General features: G+C 44.8%; 1 protein-coding gene across 1 annotated transcript in view; it reads left to right on the top strand.

Moving 5' to 3' along the window:
• The window catches only part of P2RX5 (purinergic receptor P2X 5), a 185,376-nt gene that overhangs the window by 105,255 nt on the left and 54,535 nt on the right, over positions 1-25,586 (top strand). Inside the window, exons 4-5 of the mRNA XM_075333149.1 lie at positions 9,035-9,110; positions 18,177-18,270. Of these exons, the coding sequence (XP_075189264.1) occupies positions 9,035-9,110; positions 18,177-18,270 (170 nt within the window). The remainder of the gene's footprint in view (positions 1-9,034; positions 9,111-18,176; positions 18,271-25,586) is intronic.

Here is a 25,586-nt window from a genome sequence, read left to right as displayed (position 1 = left end):
GGAGATGAGCGGGACGTAACATCCCGCCCACCTCCTTCCTTCCGCATAGCGGCCGGGAGGCAGGTAGGGAGACGTTCCTCGCTCCTGCGGCGTCACACGCAGCGATGTGTGACGCCGCAGGAACGAGGAACAACCTCGTTACTGCTGAAGTAACGATAATTGGGAATGGACCCCCGTGTCGCCGATTAGCGATTTTTCACTGTTTTGCAACGATGCAAAATCGCTAATCGATGTCACACGCAACGGCATCGCTAATGCGGCCGGATGTGCGTCACGAATTCCGTGACCCCAACGACTCCGCATTAGCGATGTCGTAGCGTGTAAAGCCCGCTTTAGCCTTTTAAATCTTGATTTTAAGTTAAATAAAAGTAGCAAAACCTGCACATTGTGGTTATGGATTTACAGCAAAGGTGACCCTCTCTTCCTTTTCTCTTGTCCTTTTACATGTCAGTGTTAGGTCAATGTTTTATTTCTTTATTTGTAAAGGAATATTGTATCCAATAAAACTGAAAAGATGTAAAGCTTTATGTGAGATTGTTCATTGTCAGATGTTTGTTTTTTGATTTTCTTAATTTAAGCTTAATTAAAGCAGCAATAAAAGTCTAGGGAACCCTGCCATACTATCGGATGCCATATATCTCCATTAGTCACTGCTGTAATATTGCACATAGACCGTGGCTGTTTAGTTTGGATCTGCAGGGATTACTTTACTTCTGAGCAAAGGCTCCATGCCAGAACATTATAGTTCCATAAACTGTTTAAAAGGGTTATCCGGGACTATTTAATTTATTTATTACGGGGCTAAGAAACTAACAGGCAAGTAGTTGCTAACTAAAGCACCTACCTGCCTGTTCAACCCGGCGCTGACCACTCATGCTGGTGATTCATCTACTCCACGTCAAAAAAAAAGCATCTCTTCTTCTTTCGGGCCGCCCTGTTGACAAGGTGTGGCTGCTGACATCATGCTGATTGACAAGCTGCTCTCCGCAGGTAGACAGCGAGGAGCCAGTTGTCAATCACCATGAAGTTGGCAGTCACGCCCCGTCAACATACAAACCTACAAAAAACTACTGCGGATCAAATACTAAATAAATCTTTATTGTAGAATATAAAAATATCATAACAATGATGCACAGCAAGACAATGACATGTGGAGGAAAAACAGCATGACCATAAAAAATGTAATTGATATAATGTTGCAATGCCCGGTAACACACTAAATATACAATGTAGTGTACTGTAACGTCCTGATGGTGGATCCACGGGACCGAACACCGGACGTCCCTAGAGAGGCAACGGGAACCGTATGCAGGACGGGTGACTGGAACCGGATACAGGTGCCGAGTGGTAACAGCAGACGGGGTCCGGGTCCAGCGAGACGTGCAGGCTGAAGTAACCAGGTGGAATCCAGGATCGGTGACGGGTACAGGCTGACGGAAGATGACGAGATCAACAGCCGATAGTCACCGGGGCAACTCCTGGGACACCGGAAAGCTGGACACACTCAGGATGGCAGACAGGCACTGTGGAAGAGACAGGGTTAACCTGGGTACAAAGCACGGAGGGACCTAAACCCCTAGCTACAAGAACACATTGAACAGGCACCGCCCACATGGAAAAGGAAGTCTTATATACCCTGTACTTGTAATCAGCCATATCCTGTTCCAGTAACGCTGGACCTTTAAGAAGAGGTGAGTGAGCGCGCCCGCGCCCTAATGCGCATGCGCGAGGCCCGAGTGCCGGAGTCCAATGCAGGAATCGGAGAGGGAGGTGGAGGAGATGCAGGGGAGCTAGGCACAGAGTCCCGGGTCGCAGCGGGACGCCGGGAGTGGCGGACAAAAGGCATGGAGGACGCACAGGAGGGGGAGCGACAGGAGCAGCCGCGGACAGGGAACCTGGGCACCGGAGCGGTGAGTGACAGGCGGTGCCGGGATCCCGGGAGTGTGACAGTACCCACTCCCTCACGCCCCCCTCCCCGCAACCGGGACAAGAAGTCGCGCAGCAGAGGAGCAGCAATGTTCTCCTGGGGTTCCCAGGACCGGTCTTCGAGACCATATCCCTCCCAATCAACAAGAAAGAACTGCTTACCCCGCACTCTCTTCATGGCCACTATGTCTCTTACCGCATACACATCGTCTTCAGCAATGGGAGGAGGAGAAGTACCGGTATCAGAGAAGTAGGGACCAAGGATGATGGCTTGAGCAAGGATACGTGGAAGGAGTTAGGGATACGCATCGTGGCCGGTAGCTGCAGTTTGTACGAGACCTCGTTGATCCGGTTGATGACCTTGAAAGGACTGATGTGCCGCGGACTCAACTTGTAAGATGGAATCTTCAACCGGACGTATTTGGAGGAAAGCCACACCATATCCCCAGGAGAAAAGTGAGGTGGATCAAGGCGTCTCTTGTCAGCATGTGTCTTCATCCGGGCGGAAGCACATTCAAGTGAGGTTTTGACAGTGCTCCATATATTGGAGAAGTCTCTGGACAGGGCGTCTGCAGCAGGAACATCAGAAGCAGAGGGTACCAGTAATGGCACAGAAGGCTGAAGACCGTAGACAATATGGAAGAGAGAGCAGGCGGAGGATTCGCTGACATGATGATTATGGGAGAACTCAGCCCAAGGGAGTAGCGTGGACCAGTCGTCATAATGGATGTTGACGAAGTGCTGAAGGAAGGAGGTCAGGACCTGGTTGACTCGTTCGACTTGACCATTAGGGATGGTAGGCTGAGGAAAAGTCCAGAGACACTCCCAGATGTTTACAGAGCACCCTCCAGAAGCGCGAGGTGAACTGAGTTCCCCTGACGGACACTATATGTAGGGGAAAGCCATGCAGCCGGAAGATGTGCTGAATGAAGGCGTCGGCGAGTTCCGGGGCAGAGGGTAGGCCGACCATGGGGACGAAATGAGCCATCTTGGAGAATCGGTCCACCACAACCAAAATGACTGTATACCCAGAAGATAAAGGCAAGTCCATGATAAAATCCATTGCAATGTGTTGCCATGGAACGGAGGGAATCAGCAGAGGCAGGAGACGACCATAGGGTAGGTGTTTGGGCGTCTTGTTGCAGGCACAGGATGGAAAGGCAGAAACAAAAGCGACGACATCCTTACTGAGAGATGGCCACCAATAGTGATGAACAATAGCGCTCCAAGTTTTCTTCTGACCGGCGTGTCCGGCCACTTTCGAAGAATGCCCCCATTGAAGAACCTTTAGTCTGTTGGTCTCCGTGACGAAGGTCTTCCCAGGGGGTATGTGTGCCAGGGTGACTGGAGCCACTGGGATGACCTTACTGGGACAGATGATGGAATGGTTTGTCTCGTCCTCTTACTCTGCCGGTATGAAGGACCGGGACAAGGCATCAGCCCGCACATTCTTGTCCGCGGCAAGAATGTAGTTGGAAGTCGAACCGGGCGAAGAACAGGGACCAACGGGCTTGTCGTGGGTTGAGTCTCCGAGCCGATTGCAGATACGCCAGGTTTTTATGGTCGGTGTAGATGATAACCGGGTATACCGCACCCTCCAACAGGTAGCGCCACTCCTCCAGAGCCAACTTGATAGCTAGGAGCTCCCAATCGCCAATGGTATAAATGCATTCCGGTGCCGAGAAAATCTTGGAGAAGAGCCCGCAGGTAACCATCTTCCCGGTGGGCGACTTCTGCATGAGCATGGCCCCGGCTCCAGATGAGGAGGCGTCCACCTCCAAGGTGAATTGTCGGTTCAACTCCAGTCTGTGGAGAACGGGAGAGGAGGCAAGCGCCCGTTTCAAGGAGCAGAAGGCGTCATCGGCCTCAGGTGACCAGTCTTTTGGGTTGGCGCCCTTCTTAGTCAAGGCGGAGAGAGGCGCCGTCAGAGCAGAGAAGCGGGGGATAAACTGACGATAATAATTGTTGAAGCCCAGGAAGCTCTGGATGGCTTTCAGTCTGGAAGGAGGAGGCCATTTGAGAATTGAAGACACCTTCTCGGGATCCATCTGCAGGCCCATGTCGGAAATCACATAGCCGAGAAAGGGAAGAGACGTCCGTTCAAACAAACATTTTCCGTACTTGGCGTACAGACGATTCTTCCTAAGCCTTTGCAGAACGAGTCGTACGTTTCTTCTGTGGGTCGGAAATTCCGGTGAATAGACCAGGTTATCGTCCAGATACACGACCACACAGACGTAGAGGAGATCCCTGGAAACATCATTCACCAGTTCCTGGAAGACAGCCGGGGCATTAGAGAGACCGAAGGGCATCATACAGTATTCGTAGTGCCCGTCTCAGGTGTTGAATGCCGTCTTCCATTCGTCTCCGAGCGAATACGGACCAGGTTGTAGGTTCCGCGAAGATCAAGTTTGGTGAAGATGCGGGCCCCCCTAAGCCGATCGAATAGCTCCGGGATGAGAGGAAGGGGATATTTTTTTTTTTACTGTGATCTGGTTCAAGCCCCGGTAGTCAATGTAGGGTCACAAGTCACCTTCTTTCTTCTTGATGAAGAAAACCCCCTTGCCAGGTTATCTGCAATGTAGTCCGACATGGCCTGAGTCTCGGCTGGTGACAAGGCATAGATCTGTCCATGGGGAGGAGAGTTCCTGGCAGCAAGTCGATGGCACAGTCATATGGTCGGTGTGGCGGCAATACCTCTGCCTCCTTCTTGTCGAAGACGTCCACAAAAGACCAATACGCGGATGGCAGTCCCGGTAGGGACTCCGGTGCCGGAGACTGATGGACGGGCCATACAGACTGCAGACCGTTCTCGTGACAAGACTGGCCCCAACGAGTAATCTCTCCAGAGTGCCAACTGACGACAGGTTCATGTAGTCATAACCAGGGTAGACCCAGTAGGAGTGAGAGAGCCAGTTTCGGAAGAACATATAGGGCAATCTGTTCGGTATGCAGTGCTCCAATACGGAGTTCCACTGGTTTGGTGACAAACAACACGGGTTCGGAGAGGGGTTTCCCATCCATGGAAGCCATCACAAGGGGTTTGAGAGCGGCATGACAGGTACCCGGTATTTGTTCACCGTAGCCTGTTGGATGAAATTGGCCGCTGCCCCTGAGTCGAGGTATGCCTCCGCCGTGAACCTGGTCTCCTCCATCGTCACTTGGACAGTCAGCGTTACCGGGGATGAGAGGGTTCCGGTGCCCAGGGTGGCCTCTCCAACCAACCCTAGGCCTTGGAGTTTCCCGGCTTCTCAGGGCAGGAACAAAGCAGGTGTGTACTGCTTCCACAGTAGAAGCACACACAGACCCTTGGCGAGCCACTCTGCTCGGCGTTGTTCAGTTTGTCCCAGGTGATCGATTTGCATAGGTTCGGGAGTAGAGTAGCCAGGTGGCACTGACTGAGGAACGGTGGACCTCTGCGGAGTGGAGGCACGACATGTTGGTCGCCTCTCCCGGAGTACTTCCTTGGACCGTTCCTGGAAACGGAGGTCAATCCGGGTCGCCAGAGAGACCAGGCTGTCCAAGGTAGAAGGAACATCACGACCGGCCAACTCGTCCTTGATGCAGCCGGAAAGACCTTCCCAGAAGGCTGCTGTCAATGCCTCGTGGTTCCATCCTAACTCAGAGGCAAGCGTACGGAATCGGATGGCATACTGGCCAACTGTTAGGGACCCTTGGCGTAGCCGAAGGAGCGAAGAGGCGGCCGTGGTGGTACGTCCCGGTTAATCAAAGGTGTTGCGGAGGGCCTCTAGGAATTCCTGGATATTGGAAGTCATCGGATGTTCCTTCTCCCACAAGGGATTTATCCAGGCCAATGTTTCACCCTCCAGATGGGACATCAGAAAGGCCACCTTTGCTTGGTCAGAGACGAAGAGGTGTGGGAACAACTTGAAATGCAGCGAGCATTGATTTAAGAAACCTCTACAGGTCTTGGGGTCCCCGGCGCATCGGGGCGGAGAAGCTAGATTGAGTCTCGAGGCTGAAGAGGAAGCCACTACGGAAGCCGCTGCCGTGTTCTGATCCGACAGGGATGTGGCTGTTGCCTGGAGATTGTTCAGACGGGTGTCCACTGACAACATAAAGGCCAGCATGCGAGATTGGGTCTCGCGTTGTCATACCAGTTCTTGTTGTAATCTGGCCAGCTGGGATGCTTGTGCTCCGGCGGAATCCATGGCCTGTTCAAGCTGTAATGTCCTGGAGGTGGATCCACGGGACCGAACACCGTACTCCCCCAGAGAGGCAACCAGGTGTGAACCCCTATACAGGGACTGTCCGGTCACCCCCCCAGAGGGCCTAGATGCACAGTAGCCAGAACACAAGGGAGTTCGGATTACGTGTCCTTCAGAAGTCTGTACAGGATATGGCTATTAGTCCGGAGCGGTGAGTGACATGCGGCGCCGGGATCCCGGGAGTGTGACATGTATCAGAATGCCAATAAAAAAACTACAAAATTAAATAAATAAATAATATCATGATTGGTATACAAGTAATACTTAAGTGATTAAGCTGAATAAATAGAAAAAAAAACAACCTGATAAACTACATACTGTATTACAAAAGTAAACTGCCACATGCAAGTAAAACAATGATGAATAAATATATGAAATAGTCACATGCTGAAAACGTTACTAAGAGGACACCCTGACGCGTTTCGCCGTGGTTTTTCCGGTGTTTGTAACCGTCAACATAGCAGAGCAGATGAGAAGCCGCCGTTATGTCCAAGTGATGTCAGCGGAAGCCACTGACTTGCCGGCAGGAGTGGTGTTGTTAATATCATCAGAGATGGTGCTATTTCCGGCAGTGTTTCTAGACTCCCTTTGGTGGCTAGTGTTGGTAGTGAGTCTGATTCTGCATCTGTCGCTGAGTCAGGTGTAGGAGATGATTGCTGCTTCAGGGAGCCTATGGAGTCCAGCCTGGGGGGATAAAAGAAGGCAGATTTGTCTAACCTTTGCCGGTGATAATTGTTTCTACTCCATGTGAAGATGTCCTGAAGTTTGTCCTCCAGCCTTTAGGCTTTTTGCCTTTCCCTGTAGGTTCTGTTTTTGCTTATTTCTGCTCCTTTTTGGATTTTCCAGGAATGATTTCTACAGCGGCTTTTTCGTTCCTTTTGCATCGGTTATGTGTCCATGTCATTCTGAGTCTGCAGCTATGTCTGATAAGTATTTTGTTCTCTTAGTCTGGGCGTGGTTAAAGGCTGAACTTGCACTGAAGGGTGTTTCTGCTTAATCTTTGTTTTTTTCTAAATCAATGTTTGAGAATATTCCCTTTGTTTCTTGCAAGTGAATAAATGCTCTTACTGCACTATTTTTAGAGGGCAATTTATTCCTAGTAAGAAAGGGAGTAATTGCTCCCTGTTTTGTTCAGGAATTTGTGTATTTTTGTATCTCCTGTCTTTTTGTAGTTAAGATCTTTCCCATTATATTTGCTTTTTCTATTTAAATGTATTTACACAAGAGTTCCTGATATAGTGGGTGGAAGGTAGTGTGGTCTTTAAGGGAATTTTTTGATTATCAGGTGTTGGCATTTTTTCAAGGTTTTTACTGGCTGCAACCAGCAATATATCCTATACATTTGTATCTAGCCAGCAGGACCTCACTTTGCTTAATTCTATATCTACCATCTGTTTATTGTTTTTTTCTTACATCACCATTGTTATATGTTGGGGGCTTTTGACTTTCCTTTGGGGCTGCTCTGAGGCAAGTCAGGATTCCTCATTTCATCTTTGAGGGTAGTTAGTTCTCCAGCAGTGACAAGGCGTCTGGGTTTGTTAGGAACTACTTCTAGTTGTGTTTGTATAGTTAGTGGATTGCAGCCAGCTAAATTTCCAACTACTCTTGTGCATTATCTTCTATCATTGTTCATGGGATTTTTGTAAGATGTTTTGCGGTCTCCTGACCATAACAGAACGGTCTGTGACCACTCTTTGCTGGCAGAGATCTGCAAAGAAGAGAATAGGCAGGTAGTTAATAACCACCTGCCTGTTAGTTCTTAGAACCCATGCTGAAAAAAATTAACTAGTCCTGGATAATTCCATTAATATCTATTGCCGAAAATTGCAGCTCAACTGCTATTCAATCCGTCATCAATATCAAATCAAATAAGCTTTATTGGCAGGACCAAATACAAATTAGTTTTGCCAAAGCAAGTGTACATTAGGGACTGGAACTGTAGGGATGATGGGTTTGGACTGTAGGAAGGATAAATGGGGCCACAAACAGGGTGGGAACTGTAGGAAGAATGAATAGGAGCACATCTAGGGTGGGGGCTATGGAAGTCCATGGCTTATCTTAGTTCTGTTTCTCGAAGTCTATGACATTTGGTCACATACTGCGCTGCTATCTCCACTGCACTCTCTTCTTCCCCCAGTAGGATATATGTTTTCTCTTCTTCCTTCATGGAGCTGAAATCCGGGAAGAGATCGGAGAGTCTCCTGAAGAGAGTGTTCCTCATTGCTGAGTACTTGGTGCACTGTAACAGGAACTGGGTTTCATCCTCCAGAGCCTCCAAGTCGTCACAGTGTTGGCACAGTCTGTCCTCCCTGGGCTTGTAGCTCTGCTTGTGTCGGCCGGATTCGATGGCTAGACTGTGGGCACTGAATCTATGTCGGCTCATGGTCCTGTTGTCTCTGGGGTCTGAGAGTTTCTCCAGATATGGGGCCAGTCTGTGGTATCTCTGTAGACTCTGGTACGTGGTCAGTTTCTGTGAGGTATTGTTATCGGTCCTCCAGTCACTGACATTCCTCTCCTGGCTCTGGTCTACCATCTTCCTGATTATGGCTTTTGTCAGGCTGCTATGATTGGTCATTTTGTCCGGGTGGGTTTGGGAGAGCAGTGCCAGGGGTCCTGGTTCATCTGGACCACCTATATATATCATGGCTTTATGGTGATGGGAACTTGGATTGCTACTCTGTAGGTGAACCCGAAATGTTAGTGCCCTCTTCAGAGCTGCTAGATGCAAAGGGAATCTGCCCAGCTCTGCCCGGCAGGCACTATCGGGCACTATTGTGGACAATCCCTATAATGTTATCAATTGTTTATTTAAATGAACTAAAAATAAAGTTTTGAGTATTTGAAATAAAATCTCTATTGTTTCTATATCTTCCCTGTAGAGTCATGGGATCCCCGATGCAGTATGTACACAGAACAGTGATTGTCCTGAGGGTGAACCAGTCATTGCCGGCAATGGTATAACAAGACCACATTCACTAATGTACTGGCAGTATCTCTTGTTCATTGCACAAATTACTTTACTAAGAGCCGAAAAGCCATAAACATGTAGAGGAAATTGCCTCCATTAATTGAGCAAAAAAAGCAGTGAATGTGTCAAAATAAAGTAAATCCTGAAGAAAAGTGATCCAAAGATTCCACCGCAGAACCATTTAGTGTGAATATTTAACTCACGTCAGCGAGGAAGAGAAATATTTAAACTATTTTTTTTAACAAGTGCACCAACCTTTACAATCATGAATTCCTCATTTTAACTTTTGAAAATTATTTTTATAACTTTGTTTGTATTTGTTTGGTTTTTTTTTTTGTTTTTTTGCTTTAAAATAAATAATTATTCGTTGTGGACATAATATGAAAAGTAAAACCACAAGCCATACCAAGATTTATGGTTTCTTTGCTCTATAAGACATAATGTCTTATACACGCCAACGTAACCACAGAGTTTTTGAAGCAGAAGACACTTCAGGAATGTAATGGCAGTGTTTTTCCTTTGTTGGTGTCTCTTCGGTCGTTTGGGCTGCTTACTTCTTCTAAGCTGCTATATGGCTTTCGAAAGCTTGAAGAGGTTAAAGGGAATCTGTCAGCTGGTTTTTACTATGCAATATGAGGACAGCATGCTGGAAGGGTTAAGGAATAAAAATCAACTATGCATCTCTTATCAGGCTGTATGTTGTTGTTTACTTAAAGGGAACCAACCAGCAGGATTTTCATAAAGTAAAAGTAATAAGTATAAAGTAAAGCCAGTGCTATACTGGTGCTAGGATGCTGAATGTAAGCATAGCTTTTGTTCTGAGATTGGATGTTTTATTTCAGAAATATGTGCAAGTAAAGTTCCAGAGCAATGAACTGCTATTTGATTGACAGGTGTAACAGGAAGGGAATATGTGTGTTGGGTTTTGCTGTCTATTCCCACTCCTATCTGCCTGCTTTGCCTTCCTCCCCCTATCGCCGTCAGACACTAAATCCAACGCAGGCAGACAGACAGGGGTGGGAATAGATAGCAAGACCTGACCCACATATTCCCTTAAGGCCGCTTTACACGCAGCGATTTATCGTACGATCGCACCCGCCCCCATCGTTTGTGCAACACGGGCTATTTGTTGCCCATGTCGCACAAAGTCGTAAACCCCCGTCACACGTACTTACTTTCCAAACGACCTCGCTGCGGGCGGCGAACATCCTCTTCCTGAAGGGGGAGGGACGTTCAGTGTCACAGTGACGTCACACAGCGGCCACCTAATAGAAGCGGAGGGGCGGAGATGAGCGGGACATAAACATCCCGCCCACCTCCCTCCTTTCTCATTGCCGGCGGGACGCAGGTAAGATGTGTTCATCGTTCCTGGGGTGTCACACGGAGCGATGTGTGCTGCCTCGGGAACGATGAACAACCGAAGCACAGAAGGACGTTCGATTTTTAGAAAATGAGCGACGTGTCAACGAGCAACGATAAGGTGAGTATTTTTGCTCGTTCACAGTCGCACGTAGCTTTCATGCGCTACGATATGTCAAACGATGCCGGATGTGCGTCACTAACGACTTTACCCCGACTACATATCGTTAGATATATTGTAGCGTGTAAAGCGGCCTTAACTGTTGCACCTGTCAATCAAATAGCAGTGCATTGCTGTAACTTTACTTGCACATACTGTATTTCAGAAACAAAACATCCAATCTCTGAACAAAAGCTATGCTTAGATTTGGCATACTAGTGACACTATAGCACTGGCTATACTTTTTATATGAAAATTCTGCTGGTTGGTTCCATTTTAAACTAAAGGCTTTATCACCTAGTGATTAGCATTGCTGGACTTCATTGTCATGCACACGGCAGTCCTGCATGCCTCCTCCTGTGATTGGCACCTCACTGTCAATGTACAATCTCTATAGAGAGCCTGGTGTGGGCAGGGGCTGCTCTCTCAGTTCTGCTGCTTTGCAGAATCAAAACATTTTCACTGTATCAAAACAGCTGCAGCCAGTAACTGAGTGATATATTGTTGTATTCAGAGTCTCTTTGCCTACGTTATATTGCTTTACGATGAGAAAAAAAATAGGTCACCGAAAAATTAATAATACCTAGTGTGTCAAATATATAAAAACACCATAAGAAGACACTCTAAAATGTACAAATTTTATTAAAGACACATTAAAAAATTACATATAAAACACTTCAGTGTACAAAAAAGCTTAAGTGAACACACAAATATCACAGTTCAAGTGTGGAGAGGAAAGACCGGGCACCACAGATGAGCAACAATCAGCTTTGCACTGGTCTAAGGAACCAGACCGCTATTGCAGACATGGGACACCTGCCCCGGAGCTGCACGCTCAAAAACAGACTGCAGTGCAAAAATTCAGATCCAACACAGGAAAAAGGAAAAAAGCAGCAATTCACCGGGAGAAGAGATCACGTCTTCTTTACTGTGCAAGCACGGGTACCATGTAGTGCAGGGAGGGGGAGCCAAACTGTGACTGTTTCGCGCTAGTGTGGCGCTTCTACGGGTCCCACTCACCGTTGTCCGAGGCTTCGGCTCCCCCTCCCTGCACTACATGGTACCTGTGCTTGCACAATAAAGAAAACTTGATCTCATCCCCCGGTGAATTGCTGCTTTTTTCCTTTTTCCTGTGTTGAACACAAATATCACATCTACTAAATCAGGAGCAGCATCCATATAATATAACATGCATCAAGAAAATCTGATAGTATCCGGTATTATCCGTCTATTGATCTATTAATCACAATATAAGATAAATCAGTCTTAAGGATGATATTAAGCTAAATCAGGTGTAATGACAATAATGCTTCCATAACCAGATCATAGAATAGAGCCTAAAGTAAAATTTACCTAAATAGGATATAATAATGGTTAGATTTACATCACCAGATTATAGTTTATAACAAATAAAAAAATATATAGTTAAATACTTTCTAGATGCAGCTCTTCAGTTCAGACTCATATAGAAGTATGAATATCCCTTAGGAATATAGCAAATAACCCAATCGGTTTCAAAAAGAAACCTAAATAACAAACAATCCAACGCGTTTCGCCTCCCTGTATAGAGGTTCTTCAGGGGTATTTACAGTTGCTATAATTCAAATAGTATTAAACATGTATACATATACAGACCATTCCAGATATTAATAAAAAAAAATCACGAGGGACATGACAGCCATTTTGCCATTCATATTAGGGCCAAACTTGACAAAGACATTGGTTCCATAGAGGCCAGAAGGCACTCATTATTTTGTATTTATTCTTGACAGTTTCCTATTTCAGCATATTTCTCCTCTGCTATATGTTAGAAGACAGGTCCACCCAGGAGATAATGTGACCACACTTTCAGTTAGTTATAGACACTGCTATATGTTAGGAGACACAACAGGTCCACAGCAGATAATGTGACCACCCTCTCCGTCAGTTATGGACATTTGATAGCAGTCGTAGGACATTTATCACTGCAGCCTTTGCCTGGTGCGGCCTATTATCAAGTGTCCATAACTGACGGAGAGGGTGGTCACATTATCTGCTGTGGACCTGTGATTCCTAACATATAGCAGTGTCTATCACTAACTGAAAGTGTGGTCACATTATCTGCTGGGTGGACCTGTCTTCTAACATATAGCAGAGGAGAAATATGCTGAAATAGGAAACTGCCAGGAATAAATACAAAATAATGAGTGCCTCTTGGCCTCTATGGAACCAATGTCTTTCTCAAGTTTGGCCCTAATAGGAATGGCAAAATGGCTGTAATGTCCCTTGTGATTTTTTTATTAATATCTGGACTGGTCCGTATATGTATACATGATTTCTACTATTTGAATTATAGCAACTGTAAATACCCCTGAAGAACCTCTATACAGGGAGGCGAAACGCATTGGGTTGTCTGCTATTTAGGTTTCTTTTTTAAACCAATTGGGTTATTTGCTCTATTCCTAAGGGATATTCATACTTCAATATGAGTCTGAACTGAAGAGCTGCATCTAGAAAGTATTTAGTTTTATTTTTTTTTTATTTGTTATAAACTATGATCTGATGATGTAAATCTAACCGTTATTATATCCTATTTAGGTTGATATTACCTTTAGGATCTATTCTATGATCTAGTGATGGAAGCATTATTGTCATTACACCTGATTTAGGTTAATATCATCCTTAAGACTGATTTATCTTATATTGTGATCAATAGACGGATACTACCGGACACAATTGGATTTTCTTGATGCGTGTTATATGGATGCTGCTCCTGATTTAGTAGATGTAATATTTGAGTGTTCACTTTAGATTTTTTGCACACTGGAGTGTTTTATATGTAGTTTTTTAATGTATCTTTACTAAAATGTGTAAATATTAGAGTGTCTTTTATTCGGTGATTTGCTTTCTGATGAGGTAGCAAAAACCTGGTGAAAGATTCCCTTTTAAAGAAACTCACAACAAATAGAACATATGGATAGCAAGTCATATTTTTTAATTTCTGTGCATGTGTTCATTCTTTTTTTGTATTTTTTTAACACTCTCAGGTGGGTTCCATGCAATAACCGCCTGAAAGATGCTTATACAATAATCGGCTCTTGGAATTGAAAAGGTTATTCAACTTGTAGTCTAAGGGGAGAACTTTTCTCCTTGCGGAAACTGACAAACCAATCTGGCTATCAGTAGTGAGGAAAATTACAGCTGCAATGTTCCTCTAGGATATATTCAAATTGTCTCCTCCCTGAAGACACAATTTGAATATTTTCCGGTGGAGCATTGCAGCTATAAGTTTCCTCACCACTGATAGCCAGATTGCTTTGTCAGTCTCAGCAAGGAGAAAAGTTCTCCCCTTAGACCCCACTTTAGTTTCTCAAAAAGCCGGATCAGATCTCATACTTTGCACTGACGAGGGACAATCATCCTGAAACACTGTGTCTGCAAATTGAGGTTCTGATCTGGCATAAATCTTAGGACATGAAAAGGCTCGTTAAAGAGCCACTTTTGACTATTAGGATTGCTACTTCCAACAGGTGGCACTAGAGTTCGTCTCCTTCCTCCCTGAAGAGACAATTTGAATATTCAACTTGTAGAAATTTTGTAAAAATGTTAGCTGATGCAATAAAGTTAGAAAAAATTATTTTTCTCCTATTCTGTCCCCCACAGGTCCCGCACTTACCCTCCTGAGCCTGATGCTCCTGGTCTTTGTTTATAGGTGGGCGGCTTGTTTCCTCTGCGGCCAATCAAAGGCTGTAAGTGTCATGTGCTTCGTTATCGGCATTGTGGTTCCTGTCACTCAGGGATTATGTTAGCAGTATAGCATTGTACTATTGCAGCCATGGATTGTCTGCCATGGTCACGGGCTGCCAGCATGTAAACAAAGACCAGGAGCACTGCAGAACGGTAAGCACCGGATCTCTGGGTAAAGGAGTAGTAAAATTGTGATGATTTTATTATCCTACAATATTGCCAGCAATTTTTACATAATTTTTTCAAATTGGATAACCCTTTTTAAGATATTTTTGGACAGGAAGGGAATCCCCATTATTTTATCATAGGCTCATTTTGTCCCTTTTGGATGAGTCATATGTTCCTCCTGTTGTTAACAAAGATGTTAGAGAGTGCTCTGAAAACCCTGATTTGCCAGCCATATTTGGTTACAGACAAACACCGGAGAGGCACAACAAATGTCAATACATTTGCTGGAATTTATCATATTAGCTAAAGTGATACCATTTTTGAGAAAAGGTAACATAGTAACATAGGTTGAAAAAAGACCTAAGTCCATCTACCGTGTTTTTCCAAAAATAAGACACTGTCTTGTACTTTTTTGCCCTCAAAAAAGCGCTAGGGCTTATTTTTGGTGTAGGTCTTATTCTTGGAGAAACATGGTTGGGGGTAAGTTTACCCTCACAAAAAAGCAACTTCCCCCCCTTCCCAGGAGAATCATATTTGTGGCGCCCCTGAGGCTTCCGTCGCCACAGGTCATTGCACCCCATCCAGCGGTGTGATGCCCCATTCTGGGAGAGGAAGAGAGTGAACTCCGGTCCCCTGGTAAATCCACACTACACCCATTGCTAGGAACACACTAGGACCAGGGAAAGTGGCAGACAACCCTCCCATGCTGCATGCTGGGAGGGGTCGTAAGACCCATCCCTGCTCCTATAGGGTAGAACAGGGCAATTGGGGAGGTGGGAGGAGCCATCTGAGAGCAGACACAGAGAGGAAGGTCAAGTTTAGTCAGTCTACCTCAGGGAGTGAGAGAGTGAGGAGCCAGCATGTAGTTCAAGAAGGAGAACGAGAGAGAGTGGTGAAGGAGGAGGAGGAGGCCTGCTGGAGGCAGGCAAGGAGGAGAAGAGAAAGGAAAAGAGCTCCAAGTCAGTCAGGAGCTGAGAAACAGAAAGAGACGCTTCCTGGTGAAGATCCTGGGACTCGGAGGGTCCAGGTGACACCACGCAGAGAATAGAAGGAGTCGCAGGGCCACGGGTAGTCTGTAGAGCTGTCCAGGGCAGTTTAGAGCTGCGGTGGCCTGTTCCACAAGAACATCGGTGGAGGGATCAAGCTGCAACAGGGGACGGTCCCTAGAAACCGGAGGAGTGCAAAATCATCTCCAAACAGTAAAAACCGAGGCCCAGGGAATGTTGTAAACTCCCCGGGCCACAGCCCACAGCAGTACCTCTAGAAAAGGGATAATCAGCCGACAGGTGACTCCCCAGCCTGGAGGCTGTTGTGGAGGCCAAGCCAGGTTCAACCTACCAAGGCAAGGGTAAGGAAGACAGCAGAAGATAGAGACACTTAAGGGAAGGGTACCGGCTTTTACTCTCAGAATCACCCATAAACGGCGGAGGTCCCTGACAGTGGTCCCAGCAGTCCAAGGGTCCCTGCAGGACTGTGACAAGAATTGTGAGTAAAGAACTTGAAACTGCACCCTTGAAGTTGCCTCTGTTATTTCAGCTGCATAGACACTCACAAGCACCAACTGTGCCCCGGGCATTGCTCCACCTGTGGGGAGCAGTACCACCATTGCTGCTATATCATCATCCCGGAGGCCTCACACAGCAGCGGCGGCTTAATAGCCGCAGACCACAGGTGGCGTCACGAACACAAACTTTATTCATCAAATCAAGCCACATATTCTACTGACACCCACCAGGGCCACGGAGCCGGGCCCAGCCACCACTGACTACCACCGGACTAGTCCGGCCCGGCACCGGGTGTCCCATAGCCCTGGGGGGCCTGGACGTCTGCGTGGCTCCCAGGTCCTCCCTGTGTTCTTCAGCGGGTGCTCCCAGCAGCTATGCTACACACCGTCCTCCCCTCCTGGCCGACACTCACACACATCAGATCTCACACACAATCACTGATCAGATCGCACACACAGATTCACTCACCACATCCAGCACTACAGAGTGGCTCCGGCCACAGAGAAAGATGGGAAGAAGTTACGCATTGCAGGTCCTTTAAGCATGCCATCCACAGCCGCAGGTCCTTGCGTTTCACCGCACTGCATCTCAGGATTCTGCCGGCCAGAAGAAATCAGTATCGCTGGATGTGGTGAGTGTGTGAGTGATCTGATGTGTGTGTGTGTGTGTGTGTGTGTCTGTGATCTGATGTGTGTGTGTGTGTGTGTGTGTGTGTGTGTGTGTGTGATCTGATGTGTGTGGGTGTGCATTCCACTGCAGGGCCTCCCGTTCGGCATCTGGTGAGTATGATTGCGCGGTCTTCTTTCTTCTCTTTTTTTTGTCTATAATGAAGTGTCCTGCAGAATTCTTTAACTTTTTTAGCTGCATGGACATTTCATTATTGAACAGCAACTAGGGCTTATTTTGGGGTAGGGCTTATATTTAAGCCTTACTCCGAAAATGCTGAAAATCCCTGCTAGGGCTTATTTTTCAGGGAGGTCTTATTTTTGGAAAAACACGGTAGTTCAACCTTCCTCCACCAATTATACATTTTTTGTCACTAAATCATTTATAACCGACAATGTTGTGTGTACTGAGGAAATCATCCAGCCCTTTTTTAAAAGCTGTTATAGTGTTTGCCATTCTGCCTCTTGCGGTAGGGCAATCCACAGTCTGACTGCTCTAACTGCAAAGAACCCTTTCCTATTTAGCTTCCTGTGGGTTTATTTTTTTCTCATTTGCATGTTTTTGGGAACTTTTTATAGAAAAAAAGGCACATTTCATAGTTGTGTCTAATTATAAGCCAAGCAATGAGCCATCAGCACTTTTAACTTTACTTTTATAAATGTGTATCATGTGATAGGTCACACTTCAGTCAAAAATTGTTCAAGGGAATCTGTTAGGGGATTTTTTAGTATAATAATAATGGTAATCACCTGACAGATTCCTTTTAATGTGCCCTCAGCATATAAGGATAAGGAAACTATTTTGGCTTACAAAACACAAATACACCCACACATATGCTTCTCATGTAAACTCTACCAAACATGCAAATAGGTTTAGTGATTTTTTAAAAAAAAAAAAAAATTCTCTGGAAAACATATTAAATGCATCAGTTCTGACAGTCCATGCCAAAAAAACCCAAGTTATTTCAACAGTAGAGTGATAGTAGCATTTAAAGGGAACCTATCATCTGGTTCATGCTGGCCAAACCACAGGCAGTATGAATCAGAGTCTGCTTGTATGATTGCAGGCAAAAATATTATTATCTGAACTGTTCTAGCACTTTAGAGAAAATATACTGTAAATATCCGGCCGAGGACCATAGCTGAAGATAAGACTAGTCCGGCTCCACCCCCGGCCGACTCCTCCCAGCACCGCTGCAGGTGATTGACAGGTTTCTCCCTATGTACACATGAGATCTGTCAATCACCTAGTCTGGTCTCTAGCTATGGTCCCTAGGACGGATCCTTAAAGTATATTTCTCATACACTGGAGTGTTTCATAGAGGGGCGATCATGCAGCCAGGATCTGATTCATGCTGCCTTTTGTTTGAGTAGTGTGAATCAGATGATAGGATCCTTTTAAAAGGATTAGTCAGGGGTGCATCATTTTATTTACTATGATGTGATGAATATTCAATATTCTCTTTTCAGGGGTCAAGACAGGACGTTGCATGAAGACAGGAGCTGTAAACTCAACTGGAACATGTGAAATATTTGCTTGGTGTCCACTAGAGAAGAAGCAAAAGTAAGATCCATTGAACATGCAGCGGTTATGCCATGGGACTGTGTAACTCAAAAAATATTGTCCATTATGAAGATGCACACAACAAAAAACTTCTTTTCACAAGACATCCCCTTTAAGTATGTGCCACTAATAACTGATACTTACTCCAAATAGGTCAGGAAGGAGAAGTTCTGAATTTCAATGGTCCATATAGATCAATATTTAGTGTACTCCTCTCGGTCACAGGACCCAACATTTAATATGAGTGGTTGTCAGGAGACACATTAAATTGGAAAAAAAAAAATTATACATATATGACTCTAATCGTGCATGAATAGTGTTGATAATAATCATTATACCACCCACTTCCAGTAGAATGACATATGCCCTGCTTCCTAACTTACCACCCTTAGACTGCCCACATGCCTGAGCGGAATTATTTGTCTGTGGAAAAGAAAGCGCACATAGGGTCTTACCAGGTATGAGTTTTTACAAATAAGGTGACAAAGGCACACTCACCTGCTGAAGTTGTGACAGGCACAAATCTTTGATGCACGTATATCAAAAGTGGTCAGCAGCAGCCCCGAAAAAAATAGTGAACAATAAGTATAAAAAAAGAATCAGGTTCAATGCTGCGCTAGAAACCACATGAATCCAAGGATGTGTAATAAAAACCTTTTCTTTATTTCTGCAGGTCAACGCGTTTCAAAGACATATCCATCTTCTTAATCAGGACACATCTTCTTCATCAGGACACAAGAAACATACCTATGTATGTATGTATGGTATGTTTCTTGTGTCCTGATGAAGAAGATGGATATGTCTTTGAAACGCGTTGACCTGCAGAAATAAAGAAAAGGTTTTTATTACACATCCTTGGATTAATGTGGTTTCTAGCGGAGCATTGAACATAATTCTTTTTTATCCTTATTGTTCACATGCCTGAGCGACAGGTTTCAAACCCCAATAGCAGGTAATCCAGTGCCCCCAGAGACATCCTTCATTGTGAATAGAATTATAATGAACTAGTTAGGCTTTGTGTGAGCCGCAGACCAAAGTATCCCACTCACGAGGATCTCCTTCAATCTCATTATCTACAGTTTAGAATGTTCTTGTAATATTTGCACTTTTAACACTGAGCACTAAGACTCACAACAGGCTAATACCTCTCTTTTCACTTTGTGATCTAGTGATAATATTGAAATTAATCTTTGTATTATAAAGCGGGAGACAGAAAAGACGGGATCCACCAATTACAACACGCGACAGACACAGCTCACCTTCTTCCCCTTCCTGCAGAATAACCTCAGCAGAGATCACATACCACGCCTAGAAATTCTCCAACTCAAAACAATAAACATCTATAGAGTTATTTAGTATGGTCCTTGTGGCTTCTGTACTGAAAAGTAATGTAAAAAAGTACTGTAATGCACAGGCACGAGGAAAGGTCAAAGACCACCCACTTATGCGCATTACACTACTTTCATCTGCCCTCAGCCAGGCAGATGAAAATGCTCATTCGTGGGCTCACAATGAAGGCCTCTCTGTGAATGACGCAGGATGCGTCATGCACACGGGGCTGGGAAGGAGGATGGCGATCGCACAAGATGGAGGAGGCACCGGACTGAGAGCAGCGACACCCATTGGACCGGACCACCCCCAGGTGAGTATTATAAATGTGTTTTTTACATTATACATAGCAGCCTGGGCTCTTATATACAGTATTCTGGAATGCTGTATATAAGGGCTCACTGGAGGTGGCCGCAGCTTATAATGGAAAAATCTACTGACAGGTTCCCTTTTAATGGTGTTTTGCTATATTGCAAGTCATAAGCTGGTGTCTGCAAAATAAAATCAGTCATAGAGCGCGGGCGGTGCGGCTTCAGTTACCACTCAGTACATAGTGAGTACATACTTGTACTGATGCTCTGCGGTGCTGGCTGTCAGTCAGTGCCGGCCTGTGGTTACATCTGCTGATCACTATGCACAGAGTGGTGACTGAAGCTGCCATCTATGACTGAAAACCTGAGGCTGCCTGGCCGAGTGTGTAATAGTTACATTATAGTAGAGGGGTTAAATCCTAACATCCCAGCCACCTCTTTCCAGCCCATTGATTTCTATGCAGCAGTTAGCTTTACACCTTTCTCCCAGCTCCTGACAAGCTGCTGTTATAAATCTTGTAAAATCAGCAACCAACAGTATCGGCGTCACCCAATACATTTCTCTTAATCACAGCTTTGCTGCCCTGAGCTCTGCGCTTGTTCAAAAAACGTCTTATTATCTGTATGCATAAATATACAGATAGGTCCAGAAATATTTTGACAATGACCAGATCTTTGTGATTTGTGCTAGTCTTCAGGCCACTATTTTTTATTTAAAATTAAACAACTGAGATGCATTGAAGTGGAAACTTTCAGGTTTAATTAAAGAGACACAACAAAAATATCCTGTGAAACGTTTAGGAATTCCAATTATTTTTCCACAAAGCCTCCTCCTTTCAACGACTCAAAAGTAATTGGACAAATTTACTTTACCACAAATAGGAAATCACCCCCTCATCCCCGGGTGATTTTCCGTTTTTTTTTTTTTGCTCCCCTTCTTCTGAGAGCCGTAACAATTTATTTTTTCGTCAATCTTGCCATATGAGGGTTTATTTTTTGTGTGACGAGTTGTACTTTTGAAAGCAACCTTTAGTTTTACTATATGGTGTACTGGAAAATCGGGGAAAAAAATTCCAAGTGCTGTGAAATTGCAAAAAAAGTGCAATTGCACAGTAGTTTTTGGAATATTTTATTCACCGTGTTCACTTTATGGTAAAATTAACATGTCAGTATGATGCCTCAGGTCGGTACGAGTTCGTAGATACCAAACATGTATACTTTTACTATTATCTAATGGGTTAAATAAATTCAGAAGTTTGTCCAAAAAAATAGTAGCGCTTTTGACGCCATTTTGGGAGACCTGTAGCATTCTCATTTTTCAGGATCTATGGCTCAGAGATGGCTTATTTTTTGCCTATTTTTAAAAACTTGTTTTTTACTTTTTTATTTATTTTACTAATCCCCCTAGGGAACTTTATGGATCAGCAGTCTGATCACTTGTTCATTTCTGCTTATTAGAGCAGCACAGCTCTGATCAGTACAGAAATGCAGCGTTCCTGTGAGAACCGTCTCTCTGTCGGCTCTCATAGGAAATACGTCATGACAGCGACAGGGGTCATCACATGACTAGTGATGGGCGGAGACAGACTGAAAAAAGTCCAGATCCACGCGGTTCCAAAGTTGCCCAGGTGCTGGGCCAAAGATTCAGGCTGTTTGATCCGGATCCAGCACAAAAAGAAAAGAAAAATAAAGAAACTAGGAATGAAGCGAGCACTTCATACTTACCAAGGCTCCGGCGCAGCTGTACACTGCTCTCTCTCAGCTCCTGCGACCTCCCTGTGCTCATACATATGCACTCCTTTCCCTGTCCACCGGGTTGGCCTGGCTTCTGTGATTGGTTGCAGTCAAACGCTCCCCCAGCCTGTGTGACAATGTCTGCCTGCAATCAGTCATCGCTCATCAAGACTCATTCATTCTCTCCCTGGAGCTCACAGCAAGCAGTCATGCTTTATGGCTGCGTACTGTACTGAGATGTAGCAGTGCTGGAATCGCTATGGAATTTCGTGTGGATTACGTCGGACCTACAAGGGTGTGTTGGGGTTAAGACAATAGTGAAAGAGGGTGCTTTTTGGTATTTTAGTCCAAATAAAGGATTTTTTGGTGTCTTTACTTTCACTTACAGATTTGGGATGTGGGTGTCATAGACGACTGCCATCACTAACCTAGGGCTTAGTGACAGCTGTGTGCTGTTATTAACACCTCATTACCCCGATTACAACCGCATTAGGGCAATCTGGAAGAGCCAAGTAAAGTGCCAGGCTTGTCATGACAATCTCGGGCAGCTACAGGTTGCTATTTTTAGGCTGGGGGTTTCGGCCAATACAGCCCCAGGTGTCGGGCTTTATCATGGGTTCATGGCTGAGTATCAAAATTGGAGGGAGAACGCACATCGCTTTTTTAATTATTTAAATAATAACAAAAATTGTGGAAAAAAAATGCGTAAAAAAAGTGTGGGCGTTTTGCCATGCAGTGTAGATTGGGTGCAGGAATATGGTGTAAAAATGTTATCACCAAATTTGCATCCCTTGACCCAAAAAAGCAAAAAACAGTTTTGTTTTTTTTCTGCCAGGAGGTGCAAATTTGGTGCTGAAATCTGGTGCAGACGATTTCAGCATCAAATGTGCACCTCCTGGCAGAGACCGCAGCAAAAAAATGTGTCAAAACCCCGTGGTTTTTGACAGGAGGTGTAGATTGGGTGCAGGAATATGGTGTAAAAATTTCGTCACGAAATCTGCATCTCTTGGCAAAAAAAGTGTGTTTTTCTGCTAGGAGATGCAGGTCTGTGAACTCAGTAACCTCACCTGAGGTGAGGTCACCTGAGGTCAGTTTACCTGCTGTCACAGGTGGAGGACTATGGGAACTTCCAGCTGTGACTGCAAATTACCTGAGTGATGTCACCACTCATTTCACAGCTCATTCATTCTCTACACTCACAGCGGGCAGTCATGTTCTATGGCCTCTCGCTGTGACTTGGATGTAGCAGAACTGAATCGCCGTGGGATCTCGTGTGGATTACGTCAGACCTGCAGGGGTGTTTAGTGGGTTAATAAAGTGGTGAAATAGGGTAGTTTTTTGTATTTTATTCCAAATAAAGGATTTTTTCTGTGTTTGTTTAATTTTACCTACAGATTTGTGATTTGGGTGTCATAGATGCCTGCCATCACTAATCTAGGACTTAGTAGCAGCTGTGCACTGTTATTAATCCCTCATTAATCTGATTGCCACCGCATCAGGGAAATCAGGAAGAGCTGAGTAAAGCACCGGGCTTGTCGCATCTAATGGATGGAGGCAGGAGGCTGATATTTTTAGGCTGACGTCATTTCAACAAGCCCCTATCACATGATAGGGGGCGTTTACAACCAGACTACCAAAATAAACATTCTTTTTCTTTTCTAAGTCCACATGGGCATGGAGTTGTTTATAATAAAAGCGGGGGTGTGGGGGTAAGAACCCCAAATAGAGGGGGTGCAGGTTCACCCCTCTTGCATGAGTATGGTGGACGAGAGGAGCATCGTGACGCCCACCAACCAAGCGAGTCACGCCCACTAACCTTGAATGATCCCGTACATTCTAGGCTCACGGTAGATGCTAGAATGTACAGGCTCCTTCAGTTACACTGCTTTCTCCGCCCACCGGCCGTTCTGGCGCCCGTGATTGGATGCAGTCAGCTGACACGCTGACATTCAGGGTGGGGGTGCGTCCGACTGTAATTAGCAGCCCAGTAAGTGAATGCGAGGCCTGAGAGCAGTGTACATGCTGGAGCCTTGGTAAATACAGCGCACTTGCTCACATTCCCCTATCCTTCCTACCACCATTTTTAAACTCCAAAATCTGATCCTTATAGACTTATCTGAATTTTTTAAAAAAGTGAACAGGGACCTGCTGGTACCAGGTATCTGCGAGTTCACCCATCTCTACACATGACCCATTGCTACCATGGCAACCACCAGTTCCCCGTCATCAGATCATAGGGCCGCTGATGGCGGCGGAGAATGGCGCAATACCTGCTGCGGACATTTAAATTGCACTGTCAGTATTGTACAGAGCAATCAAAAGGGTTAGCAGTCGCAGGTGGATCGTGGATCCACCTGTACCTGTTAGCCACAGATCTCTGCTGATCAGAACAGCAGAGATGTGTGGGGATTACGGTGAGCTTGCCATCAAAGGTCACGATTACCAGAGGGAGGGGACCAAGGATGTACAGTTATGTCCTTGGTCATAAATAGGTAATATTTTGTAGAGAATCCTTTGCAGGCAATGACTGCCTGAAGTCTAGAAGCAATGAATGTCACCAAATGCTGGATATACTGCTTTGGGATGTTTTGCCAAGCCTTGCCTTTGCTTGTTTGTGGGTCTTTTTCCATTAAGTTTTGTCTTAATGCATACTCGATAGGATTGATATCTGGTGATTGATTCAGCCATTGCAGAATCTTATACTTATTTGCCTTAAAAAACTCCTGGATTCCTTTTGCAGTATGTTTTAGGTCATTATCCATCTGTATAGTGAAGCGCTGTCCAATCAAACTTTCAGAATTTTGGTTAAATCTAAGCAGAAAGTATTGCCCTGCAGACTTCAAAATTCATCTGCCTGCTTCTGTCTTCAGGCATATCATCAGTAAACACTAATGATCCTGGGCCATTGGAAGCCAAGCAACTCCATGCCATCACACTGCCTCCACTATGTTTTACAGAAGATGTGCTGTGCTTTGGATCATGAGTCGTTCCAAGTCTTCCCCATACATGATTCATCTCATCATTCTGTTACAGGTTGATTTTGGTTTCATCTGTCTAAAGAATGCTTTTCCAGAACTGGGCTGGCTTCTTTAGACTTTATTTTTTGCAAAGTCTAAACTGTCTTTTCTAATTATTAGGCTGATTAATGGTTTGCATCTTGTGGTGAACCCCTTGTCATGAAGTCTTTATTACGGTATACTCAGAAGCTGAATCACCAATTTCTGGAGAATGTTCTTCACTTGAGAGAATGTTGAATGAGGTTTTCTTCACCATTAAAGAATCATCCATCACTGTTGTCTTCTGTGGACATCCAGGCTTTTTTATGTTCCCAAGCTCACCAGTGTGCTCTTTTTGCAAAATGTACCAAGTTATTGATTTGGTCATTCTTTACATTACTGCTATCTCTCAAGTGAATTTCTTATTCTTTTTTTTAGCCTAATAGTGTTATTTTTTGCTTCCATGAAGAGCTCCTTTGACCCCATTTGTGGGTTCACAGCAACAGCTTCCAAATGCAAATGCTGCACCTCAAATCAGCTCCAGACCTTTTACCGGCTTAGTTTATTATGGATTAATGAGAGAAGAGCTCATGAAGCCCATTAAAGAGCTTTTGAGATAATTGTCCAATTACTTTTGGTCTCTTGAAAAAGAGGCAGTTAGATATTAAAGCACTGTAATTCGGAAATCTTTAGTGCAATTAGGATGTGAATACCCTCAAATAAAACCTGAGAGTCTGTACTTTAAGCCCATATGTATTATATAAATGTATCTTTAATATGTTTTGGTAAACAGCTTGTTACCACGTCAAAGTGACAGGCCCTTACTTGCGTAGCGCTCACTAATATACAAATTAGGCACACTGAATACAGTTTTATGGTAAAACAATAATATAACAATTTATTAAGATTGCATCAGGATAATATTCAATTATGAAATGGCAAAAAC

The sequence above is a fragment of the Anomaloglossus baeobatrachus genome, chromosome 2, assembly GCF_048569485.1.
Source record: "Anomaloglossus baeobatrachus isolate aAnoBae1 chromosome 2, aAnoBae1.hap1, whole genome shotgun sequence".
Lineage (NCBI taxonomy): Eukaryota > Metazoa > Chordata > Amphibia > Anura > Aromobatidae > Anomaloglossus > Anomaloglossus baeobatrachus.
This window is presented reverse-complemented; position numbering and strand designations above follow the sequence as displayed.